This window comes from Vidua chalybeata, chromosome 3, assembly GCF_026979565.1.
Source record: "Vidua chalybeata isolate OUT-0048 chromosome 3, bVidCha1 merged haplotype, whole genome shotgun sequence".
Taxonomy (NCBI): domain Eukaryota; kingdom Metazoa; phylum Chordata; class Aves; order Passeriformes; family Viduidae; genus Vidua; species Vidua chalybeata.
The window spans coordinates 107,456,749-107,469,699 of NC_071532.1; the positions used below are offsets into that span (position 1 = coordinate 107,456,749).

General features: G+C 50.7%; 1 protein-coding gene across 3 annotated transcripts in view; it reads left to right on the plus strand.

Annotated features, from left to right (window-relative positions):
• The first annotated feature begins 287 nt into the window (after nt 1–287).
• Nucleotides 288–12,951, plus strand: part of TNFRSF21 (TNF receptor superfamily member 21) — a 35,092-nt gene continuing 22,428 nt past the window's right edge. Inside the window, exons 1-3 of one of the 3 annotated variants that reach the window (XM_053938961.1) lie at nt 288–400; nt 6,113–6,767; nt 8,460–8,957. In XM_053938961.1, the coding sequence (XP_053794936.1) occupies nt 347–400; nt 6,113–6,767; nt 8,460–8,957 (1,207 nt within the window). In that variant the 5' untranslated portion in view covers nt 288–346. Of the gene's footprint in view, nt 401–1,021; nt 1,425–4,305; nt 4,325–6,112; nt 6,768–8,459; nt 8,958–12,951 lie in introns of those variants that run through there. The other 2 variants (XM_053938962.1, XM_053938964.1) reach the window with 2 other exon arrangements.

Sequence of the window (12,951 nt, forward strand, 5' to 3'; positions counted from 1 at the left end):
CGGGGCGGGACGCGGGGGCCGCGGGGTCCCCGCGCGGGTCCCGCGCCGCGGGAGGGCGCCCTGGCGCGCGGGCGGGTGACGCCACCGCCGGGCCCCGCCCCGGCCCCGCGCGCCGCCCCCACGCGCGCGCCGCCCCCGCGGCAGAGCGCGCGCGGCGGCCCCGCAGCAGGGCAGGGCAGGGCAGGGCAGGTGGGAGCGCGGCTGGGCCCCCGCCCCGCCCGGCCCGGCCCCGGCCCCGGCTCGGCCCCGGGCCCGGCCCGGCCCCCGCCATGGGCGCCCGGCCGCCGCCGGCCCCGCGCCCCGCCGCCTGAGGCAGCGCCTCGCCCGCAGCCCCGGCCCCGCCACCATGGGGGCCGCCGCGGCGAGCCGGAGCTCCGCCGGGTTCGCCGGCATCCTCGCGGTGAGTGTGCGGAGCGCGGGGATCCGTCCGTGCCCGCGCCGCCCGCGCAGCATCCGCGCGTCCGCGGCGCGGGTGGGTGGGGATGTGCTGCAGTGCGGGGCCGCCCGCCCGCGCCTCCTGCCCCGCCTGGGGCAGCTCGGCAGGAGGGGAGGGTGGTTGGGGGTCCTGCTGACCCCGCTCCGCCTGTCCGGGGCTGTGCGGGGCTCCGCTGCGCCTTCCCCGGGGTTGCTGCCCGCCCCAACCTCGGGTCCCGGTAGGGGACGCCGGCTAGGTGCGATATTCCCTGCGATATCCATCCTCCCCATCCCTGTTAGTGCAGGCGGCGGCATCCCCCAGCCGGGGCTGTGCCGCACAGCCACAGCTGAGCGGATCCCTGCTCTGCTATCTGCGCTGCTCTGGGAGCACTGGAGAGGGATCCATCCATCCATCCATCCATCCATCCGTCCGTCCGTCCCTCCCTCCCTCCCTCCGCAGCTGCTTTTCTTGCCACCCTTTGGACAGGCAGTAAAACTCCCCGCTACGAATGGGAGGCGGCTCCCCTGACTTATCGCGGAAATGTTTTCCGGCAGCTTTATCTCCCCTTTTACCTTCCCAGCTAGGGCACTTCCCAATCAGCGCTTTAGGGCTACATCCCGTCTCTTTGGGGAGAGACAGTAATTCGGTGTGTCAGGCAGACGCCGCAGCTGCTGCGGCTGGGTTGTGTAACCGAGGGGAGCACTTGCTCTTGAACTCAAGGTGGATCTGAGCAAGCTGGCGCTGGCTCGACAGGAATCCGAGTAAACAACAAATAATCTGAAGCTGGAAGGGCATTAGCCGGGAAACAGCCTCGTTGCTCTGGAGGCGAAGGGGAACTTGGCGCAGTGGCGGAGCAGACGGGGTCTGTGCTTGGTGCTGGCTGGGCGCTCCCGAGTGCTGGAGTCCCGCTGGGAGAAAGGAGCTGGGAGAAGCCAGTGCTGCTGCACGTCTGGAAGATGAGATGCTGATGGGGAGTTTGAGATATGCAGCTCCAGCTGGGATCCTGGAGGTCAGTTGGGAATGGTGGTGTATAGAGGGAAGAGGTGGAAAAAAAGAGTGATATAAAGGTGTGGGGAAATACAACAGCAATTTTGGGGCATGAAGCAAGACTGAGCAAATACACATGTATGTTACTTGTGTGTGTGAGTGTGTTCTCACTCCTGTGTGTGTGATTGTACAAGCAAGTAACGCAAAATTCCCATTTGCTTGTGAGCTGGCAGGATCCTCTTTGGGTTTTCATCCGATACCTTCAACATTTTGGGCATCTCCTTTTGGTCAGACAAGGAGTTCATGTCTTTCCAGCCTGAAGGAAGTGTGTTCAAGGGAAGTATGTTCAAATGGATAGCTTGTGGGTCTTCTACTAGTACAGCAATCCCAAATCTGGCTGGCTGCTGGGTTTTGGAGCAGTAGCAGCTTGGCAGCAGTTGTGTGGGGCTGGTGTTAGCTGTGATTTCATTTGCTTGGTGGATTTTTTGGGACCCCACTGACTGCTGCAAGGTAGTTTCCACCATCTTCCCCACTGCCCTTGCCTGGAACCAGAACGACATCACCTTACTTCAGCTTGGGGCTTTTGGAAGGCTGGAGGATTTAATCAGTTTGGAGCAAAACCGTGGCTGGCAGGGATGCTCCCCAGCTCTGGTCTGTGCTGGCTGCAGGGTTGGCTGCTGGGTTTTCTTTCCTGGGGACCAGATGTTGTGGTGCTGCTGTTCTGGCTCGCTCCACTCCCTGTGTTTCGCTCTTGAGATGGAGTAAAGGAACTGCTGAGCAGTGAGTCCCGGACTCTCATTTCACAAACCCCAAACCAGCTGAAATAGCTGGTCGTGTTGCAAGAAGCAGAAATTTGCCTTACTCTTCAGTACTCTCCTCACAGGCAACTTTTTTCGGACTGAGTAATTTGATACTTTTTACAGTGATTGGGGCAGGACATTTGCTCCTTCAGTCTGCCAAGTTACCGTAAAACTTCCAGACCAGTTTATTTGTCTTTCTGGTGTTTTTATGTGTTTATTTCTTTTACTTTAATGTTGCAAGCACTTTCCCAGTAGTGTCGGAGAAGGGTGCAGCTGACCTCTGGGAAGGGCGGCAGGCAGTGCAGCTCATCCCCAGCCTGTGCCAAGGCAATGCCACAGAGCCAGCTGCCATTTCTACCAAATTCTGCTGGTTTTGCTTGGAAACCATTCCCAGAGTATCAGTTTTAGCACTGTTGGTCCCTGCTCACTTGCAGGTCTCTGCTCTTGCTCTTCTCTACCAGGATCAAGTGCCCTGTGTTTAGCTGCCATTCGTGTTTTGGGTTGTTTTAATTTTAATTTTTTAAAATTTTTACTTTCGTTTTAGATTTATTTCTGTGTCCCCACAAGTCTGGCAGCAGGGCAGCACTGTACACAACCTGAGGTTATGGCAATCTCAGTGTCGCAGCATTTTAGGACACAAATTCCGGGGCAGCAAGTTGATTCACCAAGTTTCTGCTGGTGTTTTGACTCACTGTGCAGCTTTGGGTCCCTGAAGGAGATGCTGTATTCATGGAATCAAAGAATGGCTTTGTGTTGGAAGGGACTTTAGAGATCATCTAGTTCCAACACCTCTGCCATGGGCAGGTATGCCAACCACTGGACCAGGTTTCCCAGGTGTTTGCAGCTGCATCCTCTGTGCACGTGCCAAAGCAGCTTGTGGCCCCTAAGAGCTGTTTCCTGTGCAGATTGCCCGTCAGGTCTCCCTGCAGCACAGTTATTGAAAAAGGGTGATGGGAGCACAGCACAGAGGCACCTTCTGAGATGGAGTCATCAGGCTGGGTGATGCTGAGGTGGGTCGTGTCCACACCAGCTGTGGAGTGCTGCTGCCTCGAGGGTTTGTTTGCAGCTGAATGTGGAGGTCCTCTTGCCTGAGTGTTTCCTGGTGTGAGGAGGTCAGAATGATGGTGTTCCCCAGCCTGATCACATTTCCACACACCATAGAGCCTTCATGTGCTGAAATAGGTGAAGGTGGCTGGGAGGTGCCTTTGCCTGTGTGGTGCAGGATGTTGGTGCTGAGTTGGGGATGCTCTTCGGGCTTGTGGCCACCCTGTCCTGCTTGACCCTCTTGGAAAGGGACCCCATCCCATTAAAAGCCTTTCTTTGTTCCTGTATTGGGCACGGAGAGCATTGCTGAAACTGCTGAAACCAAGTCAGCTCTTTAGTGTTGTCTTGTACCCATTCTGGTTATTTCTGTGTTTTTTTTGTTACCCTGTGCACTTCCTTTGGTAGCAGAGTAATGAAATGGAGTGCAGTGGCTCAGCAGAGCTCACTTTGTTACTTACTTGCTTTTTCCACTGGAACTGTGAGTGTCAGCTGGAAAGGTCCAGGTCTGTGTGCTGCTGGGCAGCCCTGAGGGTGAGAGACCAAACCAGCAGACACTCCTTTTTGCTGAAGATGTCCTCCTCTCCTTGCCTTTGCTTTCAGAGATCTAGGTGCTGCAAAACCTGAGCAGTTGGATTATTTTAGGGAGCAGAAATGCCAGTCTGAATAAATAGCAGATGCTCAGTGCTGCTTAGCCATCCCCCACTGGAACTTGCTGTTCTCCCTTGGAAGTGCATGTGCAGCTGAAGATCTTGAGATGTTCAAAAATACCAGCACTGCTTTTCTTATGATGGGGTTTTAAAAAAACCTCAAAAAAGCCAACTCAAACCTAGTGCTATTACAGGCTTTGGTTGCCTGGGTGAGGGATGGGAAGATGCTGGAATGGGGAGAACAGGAGGGAACCATGGCACATGCTTGTAGCGGGGCTGTCCACGGGTTTCCCAGAGTCTAGCTTGATGCAGAGCGAGAAATCAGGATCTGAGACAGCAGCACACAACTCACTCCTGGCAAGGCAGAAGAGCCACTGCCTGTCCTGCCTCTCCTGTCACCCTGTCCTGCTCGGCACTGGCACGGGAGCAGGGTGAGTAACACAGGTGACCCCTCCTGCCACCTTAAGAGGCCAGTTTGCTAATTCAGGGATGCGTCATGGAGATTACAGGGGAGGGTGGCAGGTTTTCTTAGAGCCAGCTAAGCGCTTTGTTAAATCATGTCTTAGGGGAGGGGAAAAGTAAAATGCATCCTGTAAGCCTTTGCTGCCTGCCAGGGCAGTCCCGCTTTTTAATTTGACGTGCTGTAATTAGTCTAGCCGCTGCAGGATCCTCGTCAGCTCCTGCGGGCTTGCCTGCTTCTGCCGGCTCTGTAATTGCTGCTTCAGGGGCAGAAAACTAAATTAAAAAAAATAAAAATTTGAAGTGTTTTGTACAAATCCCAAGCTGTAAATTATTTAGCAGGTGAAACAGAAATGTGCTGTGTGTTTCCAGGAAGCGACAGACTGCACCAAAAATGATGCAGCGCAGCTTGCGGCTCTGCCGCTATGTGCCTTCTGCAGAGTCATGTTGTTGGGAACCTTTTATTTTTTTTTTTCCCTTCTGAATATATTCCTCTTGGCTGATAGCCCAGAATAGGTAGCAGAGCAAGAGGCGATGGATTGTATAACACAGCCAAGTGATTTATGTGCTTGGCTCTGCAGCTGAACAGCATTAGGATCTCTGGTCTTTTTACCTTCAGTGTAGAAAATGTTTGAAAATTCAAGATAACAGTGACTTGTTCCCTCTGTCCCTCCAAACTTAGCCTGTGGCTGTTTGGAAACATGTTTCCTATTGCTTTGCATGCTGTGTGAAGTTGTGTCTGCCTTTCTTTTGATATGCCTTTTGTTCTTGCTGCCTTATCTCCGCTAATGTTATAAATGACATTAAATCCATGGACCAGAGGTCTTCTGGAGGAAACAGAGATACTTCTTGATAGATGGAGCTTCTCTTTGGGATGGAGAAGCATCATTGCAAAGGAATTAAGGGAATAAAGCTTTGGGATTGGAGGTCAGTAGAGAGAGATGAATTTATAGCAAAGCTCAGTTGCTTCCAGTTCAGTGTCTAAAAGCTGGTGTCCTTTTACCTGTGTATGATGCAATGAGAAGCTGAGTTACAGCAGAGTTCCTTGAAGAGCATAAAAATAGCACCAGGTTTTTTCTCCTGTTGCTAATGCAGCTTGTTTAGAGTGGGTTCAGATGTGGTTGGAGGCTCAAAGCAGAACATCCCTTGTGGTCTCGCCAAACCCAACAGTTGCACCAGGTCATAAAAAATCGTGGAAAGGCAGAGGAACTGAGAAACAGCCCAGAAACAGCCGCTAGCCTGGATTTCATCCTGGTTTGTGTTACTCAGAAAGGTAACTATTTGAACAAGTGCAGATTAACAAATAGGGAAGGAAAGCTTTACAGGTCAGAGCTGCCATCTGCATATGTTTTCTGTCTTGTCAGTGAGCGCCTGCCTCGTGCTGCAGCCTTTCAGCCTTGAAATGCAAAGCTGGTCTGAATTCTCCTGGGGTGGCCAGGTAGCACGTACTGCTGAAACACAATTAGCAGTATTTACCACCCTGGCAGGGTTGCAGTGTAAATGATGCTTAGTTTCACCGAGAAGTGTGGTGTCAAGTTTAAGCAATTATAATCGTAGCTGGGGATGTGTCTGGAGAGCGTGCTGCCACCTACACCGGTTCCATTCCCCTCCAGCCTCACTGAGGTCCCTTCTGTGGCTGTAGTAACTTGTCCGTAGTCCCATAGCTCTGGGACATCCCATGTGATCCTACTGGGAGTCGTTGACAGAGAGGGCTCCATTTGCATGCAGTTGTTGGCTGATACCTCCTGTTTGTTTTCCAGCTGCTCATGCTCCTTGGCACCGCTGATGGTCAGTCGAAGCTGACCTCTGAGCAGAATGCCATCAGCCTCTCCCCTGGCAAGTACCGCCACCTTGACCGTGCCACCAACGAAGAGCTGACCTGTGACAAATGTCCTGCAGGAACCTACGTGTCTAAGCACTGTACAAAGAGTACCTTAAGAGAGTGCAGCCCTTGTCCAGATGGGACCTTTACCAAGCACGAGAACGGCATAGAGCGGTGCCACCCCTGTAGGAACCCCTGTGAACTGCCAATGATTGAGAAAACTCATTGTACTGCCTTGACTGACCGCGAGTGCACTTGCCTGTCTGGTACGTTTCAGACAAACGATACCTGCGTCCCTTACACGGTGTGCCCGGTCGGCTGGGGCGTCCGCAAGAAAGGAACCGAGACCGAAGACGTCAGGTGCAAGCCGTGCTCTCGTGGTACCTTTTCTGATGTGCCTTCTAGTGTGATGAAGTGCAAACCCTACACTGACTGCTTTGCGAAAAACATGGTGGTCATCAAGCCGGGGACGAAGGAGAGTGACAACGTCTGTGGTTCTCCAGCGTCCCTTCCGAACACGGCTTTGACTTCATCAAGCACCGAAGCGGGTGAGCAGCCCTATGAAGTTCCACCAACTGCTGATCTTCCCAAAGGTAATGTCCACCCCTGAAACGCAGGTGTGGTTTTGACTGAGGGATTGTGATCCTGCCTTGGTCAGGGTTGGTGTTAGCTGTTAAAAATCAACCTGGTTTAAAGCCTGGGTGGTGCTTCTGCTTCATGGCATCGGGTTGCCCTCACTTGTATTAAACCATGTTTAATATCATTTTCACTGAGACTGCAGTCCTGATTGGATTTCTGGCTGTCCTTCTGTTTGGGCTGAAAGGACACGGCTTTTCCCAGCCTCTTTTCCTGTCTCTGTGATGTGCTGGCACAAGTCTGTGCAGTTTTGGTGAACCTGGGCTGGGATGCAGCCGGAAAACCCCTGCAGTCTCCCTGCAGCAGGGAGATTCCTCCTCTGATGGATTCACTGCTTTTGTGCCTGTGCTTTCCTTACTGCCTTTCACTCTGTACTGTGTCACAGTATTGGTTGAATGGGAGCCATTGCTGAAACAGCCCTGCAGGAGCCTTGGCTGTCCTGTAACTTGTTTTCCTACAATCTCGTAAGATTACTATGTGGAATTCCTCTTTCTCTCGTTTAATTGGCAGTGGCTCATCCTTGCAGCATTTATGGTGATGCCTTAGCTGTGGCTGGTTTCAAGGGTGCTACAGGACTCCATTTAAAGTGGTATTCTGCGCTCCCTGGAAAGCAGCTTCCCTATAGTATCTCAAATGAGGCATTTTTATTTAAAAATGCAACTTTTGATGACCTCAACAGCTGAGTTAGTAAATATAATAACAGAGAAGTGTTGACAGTGGTAGGCTTCCAGTGCTTCACCTTTGTTAGTTCTCAAAGCTTGCCCTGATGTTGGTGTATCATTGGGAGTGTACAAGAGGGTGTTTCCTGAACTTTGAAATCATTGTTGACAATTACGTAGAAGTTGAAGTGTTTTCTCTGTTTGTGTCCTTATTAGGGTGTTTTGGGTAACCAAACTGGGGGCAAAACCAGGTACAGACGAATGCACCCACTCTCTGTCTCAGCTGGGACGAGACACAATCTGCAAAAATGACTTTCTAAAATAATCTGTAGTTTTCGCCACTGCAGCCTTTCTTCCTCTTCTCACCAGGCTTTGGTTCACATTTCACATCTGGCTGGGACCTGAGAGGTGTTGGTGAAGGTAGCTCTTCAATAAAGGTGGAAGGTAGCTCTTAAGGGGAAGTTCGATTGCTTCGGAGACCTATTCTGTAGCTGATTCCTCTGCAGCTGCTTGCAGGGCTGATAAAAAAGAGATTTTACTTCCTTAACAAACCCAGTGGAGAGACACTAAGCCTACAAATTGTCATGTTTTTTTGTACTTTTAACCCAAATATGAAATTCCACAAATTACCTAAAGTTAATGTTCATAAACCTAAAAAGAAAAACAACTCACTCAAAGTTGTTGGTTTTCTGAGAAATGCTGAATGTGGGACAAACCCAGTCTGACAACATGCCTTTAGTGACTCGTTTTTTGTAATAAGCTGCCTCTAGCCTTAACCAGCAAGGGTCAGTTTTACCTTGAAGCTCCCTTTGTAACCATACCCATCTGTTCCCAGAGGCAAACCTCAACTTCACCTCTACTCTTTCTCGCTGCCTGGCGTTGGGTTTCTGTCTGCTGGCCAAGCTGATGCTCAGGCAGGTCTTAGCCCGTGATGTGATGCCATATCGCATCTCCAGGGCCGTGACACTCAACTCTCCTCTCCTCCCGCAGGTCTGAACTCTTCAGTTCCCGATTTTGTCCCCTCTCCAGCGCCGCGTGCGTCCAGCAGCATGGTGGAGCGGGCACGGTACTACAACGAAACCTCAGCCAACGAGACGGACAGCATCGGCGGGACCCTCATGGGCTCTGGCACCACCAGCCAGGCCCAGAGCTACCGGCACAAGCAGACCAGCCAAGCGCTGGAGAAGCAGCCATCCCTGGAGATGATGGGGGGCGAGAAGCCCAGTGTCCCATACAGGCCGCCCCGGCGAGGCTCGCAGAACGTCCACCAGCACTTCGACATCAACGAGCACTTGCCGTGGATGATCGTCCTGTTCCTGCTGCTGGTCCTGGTGGTGATCGTGGTCTGCAGCGTCAGAAAGAGCTCACGGACTCTGAAGAAGGGACCCCGGCAAGATCCCAGTGCCATTGTGGAAAAAGCTATTATGAAAAAGTCCACCACCCCCACACAGAACAGGGAGAAGTGGATCTATTACTGCAACGGGCATGGTGAGCAATAGTGACCGTGTGGGGTTCTCCCCACTCCAACCCAGGGCTGTGGAGGGGCCAACCCCACAGCCAGTGACCTGTGGCTTTCCTCATTTGGTGGGTCTTGTAGTGGGAACAAAGCCCTCACAAAGCATGGTTCCTCAGATGTTTCTTCATCCTTGGTTTCTCCTCCTTCCAGTTCCCATGGTGTGTCCCTGCTCCTGAAGGAAGGGTTAATGGAGGGAGTGACACCTGCTCGCTCTAGCTTCTCTTCTTCTTCTCACCCAGCTTCTCCAGCTTCTACCCTTCTTCCATTGGTAGAATGATTTTGAATGAAGGCACCTTTCCCCCCATCCCCGTTTTCTTCCCTTCCTGCTTTTTTTCTGTTTCATATGGTCCTTATTTTCTCCGTGACTCAGGCATGGATCTGGTTGTCTTTCGTGTCATCCTTTATCCCCTCATCCCTGTCTGTTTCTGGAAAGCTGAGTCATTCCCCACCTCTTGGCACTGCCTCAATTTCAGTTCTTAGCCCTAAATCCCAAGTGCTGGCTTGTGTCCCAAGCCCTCTGTCCACACTGGAGCCAGAAAGGTTATCCTTAAAGGCTGAGTTGTGGATGTGTACAGCTCCACGAGTGTTGTCAGGTCTGCCTGGACTCTCTTTTTGGTACTGTTTTCTGTTCATTTAGTGGATGATTTGCTGTCAGCTTTCTGATGAGACTTTAAAGATGGCATGTTGTAATCTTCAAGTTGAAATTTGTAAAAATCAGTGATAAACTAATGGTGGTATGACCGTGAGCACCAAACAGCCATCATCTCCCTAGTGGGATGCACAGTTCTTCCTCTGCAAAGCTCCCATGGCAATTTTGACCTTCCTTTATCTTGTGCAGACATTGCTCAACCTTAAACATCCGTTCACAGTTAACCTTTAGAAAAGCACATTTAACAAGGGGGGGGGGTGGCAAACAAAGAATGGATTGAGCAAAGATTGGAAGGTTTAAGAGAGATCAGTCCTTGATGAAAGACATCCTTGAGTGATCAAGTACAAAGCAAAGAAGGTTTTGAATAGGGCGTCTTCTGTCATGTACTTTCTTCACCTTCCTGCTGATTAATAGACCTACACTTTGTTTGCCTTCATTAATTCATTTATACAACCGGTAAGATCTTGTTGGAATTGGTTTTCTGCCTTCTCCTGTGTTTGTGTTGCTTATCAGTTTCCTTTTAACTCTTTTGTGTTCTTGGGCTGCAGTTTCTTAAACTTTTTTCTGTTGCTGATATCTTTTTCCCATAACCCTTGCACTCCATTGTCCCTAAAATCTGCGGCACCCAAAGCATGGTCCATGAGACTGTGATGAGTGATCTGCAATGGAGTTATGGAACCTTATTAGACATCCTTGTTTGTGGGCACTACCAGGAATACATGGGTTTAGCCATGATTCATAGGTCAAAAAGGAGTGGTTGTTGCTAACTTGCAATAACCCTTTTCCCCAAGACTTTAATGACCAGTTGGTTGAATTTCTGATGCTTTCCTGTTTCTTGAAGCACCTCAGAGAAGAGCAGTTTGTACTGGACAAGGAATGCTCCAAGTGAAAGGACCAGACCATGCTGCTTTGAGTAGGTGCAGCTCTGAATTCTATCCTGGTGTTTCAGACCATGCCTAAGTGCCTGTGCTGCAGCTGATCCTTCTGGAAGCCACCTTAGAGCTGCCTTTGTGGGCACTGCTGTGAGTTGGGTCACTAATCATAAGTTAAAGAAACCATGCAGGTAAGAGAAGGTTCATGTGGAGATGGATGGCCTGTTTTAACCCATTTAGATAAAACCTCACACCCAGATCTTTGGGGGGACGGCATCATTCGTGGGTCATCCTGTGCTTCCCAGGGTGAGTTGTTCCAGCCTTCTCTGTCACATTAACAGCTGCATAAATTTCACAACATCCTTGCTAAATTTTCCCTTTGTCTTGGGAAATAAGCTGGGTGTAACAGCAAAACCACACTTAGGTGATAAACCAGCTTGGTGTGATTGAACCTCTCCAATCTGGAGGTGAATGGCGCCGTTACTCCTAGTCATTCCTGCAACAGTCACACAGGTTTCCTCTTGGCATGGGTGGCTTCGTGACTTCCTCCTGCCACCAAATGTCCTCAGATGAACTTTGTGCAATAAAGGCAGGCAAACAGGCACAAACCAATTAATGCTTTGTCTTGCTTTTAGTGCAAACCAAATTGTGTTGCACTAGCTGGAAGGGCCTTGCTCATTAGCTCTTACTTGGTGGTGCTTCTCTGTCATGTCAGATATGGAAATTATTCTTCTCTGCAGTGGAGCATAAATCCCTCTCTGCCTTTCCTCTTGAAATGTCTGGCTCTTAAGACTGTTTACTTGAAAGGAGAGGTGTAGTGCTGTAAAGGAATTGACCTTTTATTTAATAACTGGCTGTACAGCTGAGATGTTCTGCAGAGCTGCCGCGTCATGGCTTAGCTTTCTGCTGCTCCAGCAGTGTTTGTTCCCAAATCATGCTTCATCCTGTAGCAGCATTTCAGACAGGGGTGAGTTTAGCCAGGAACAAACTTCAGGCAGTTGCAGAGGGGAAATCTTTTCCCTCCTGTGCTGCTGTGTGGATCCCTCCATGGTAGGCTACCAAAGCAAAGCCCTCTGAGATGTGAGGACCACAGCTGCTCCCCAGGTTCAGGTGCCAGCCTGGTTTGTGGTTGCACAAGGGGTGTAGAGGGCAATCAGTTAGAGTGTAAACGATTTTTGTGGCTGGGTGTCACCCTGGGCTGGGTGCTGGCAGTGCACCCACATTTGTATGACCTCCATCCAGAGGTTGGCTGGCACACCAGCAAGGGTCTGGGGTGTGTTTATTGCCTGTTTATGTAGCTCTTGCAAACGGTCTACCCCCATTTGTTCCTAGTTTACCATCTCCTCCCTCCTAATCCTTTCAGTAAACAGCTTTAACCTTTGAAAGGAAAGTCCAGGTCTGACGTAGGCACTGGAGCCTCTCCTCAGAGGAGCTGTCCTTGGGCTCCTGCCCTCACACTGGCAACCCCCTAAGCCTCCCATAGCACCAGGTGGGCATCCAAGGCTTTGCCCATTTGGGGGATTTTATTACTGATTTCTGCAAGGCTGTGGGTACTGGGTGAAGTGTGGTCAGGGTGGCACTAGCACTGCTCAGTGCTAGAGCAAAGACATGGCACTGTGGTTGGGCTCCTTACCAAAAGAGGAGGGGTTTAGGGTGGAGGCAGGGGCTAAAACTCTTCCCCAGTTCCTGAAGGGACTGAATTCCTGAATTATTTAAATAATTGAGATAGGTGTGTGATCCTGATCAGCAGCTGTGTTAGGAGGAGGTTCACTTGTCCTCATCTCCCCATGAGCTGGTATCTGTGCCCTGCCCTCTCTCTGGTCATAATACATGCCTTAAATAACAGCTCAAACATAAAAATAGAAGTAGCTTGGGAGGCTGGTGTTAGAACTAGACCCGTGTCTTCAGTCATGGATATGTTCCAGCCAAGGCAGCAAATGCCAGTACTTTTCATTGGATTAAATGATTCAGAGGTCTGGGAAGAGCTTGCAGTGACTGATGGCCTGAGTTGGTAGCCAGCCTAACTCCATGTCTGTCCTCGTGTCCATCCTCACAACAGGGGCTGTCCAGAGAGAGATTGAGAAGGTAGAACAGTATAGCTGTGGTTCGAGAAGCTGGACCTCTTGCTGCCTCAGTTGGCTCTTACTTCGAAGCCCTGCAGATAGTAGTCCAGCAGTTGACAGCTTGTCAAAGTTCTCCTGAGAAATTATCCACGTGGTGCCTGAGTGACATGGGTACAGGGCTGATAGGGCTCTGTGGTTTAACCTTGTATGTATGACTTCTTTCTTTTAGAAGATCAAGAACAGTCTACACACTAGACTCATGCCTTTATTTTATCAAATGCCCATTTCCTTTCTTCAGACATTTCCAGAGGTGAGAAAATGGGCTTAGAGGAGCCTTTCAATAAACAGTGAGAATTGGAGCTTGTCTCTCAAATGTCTTGGA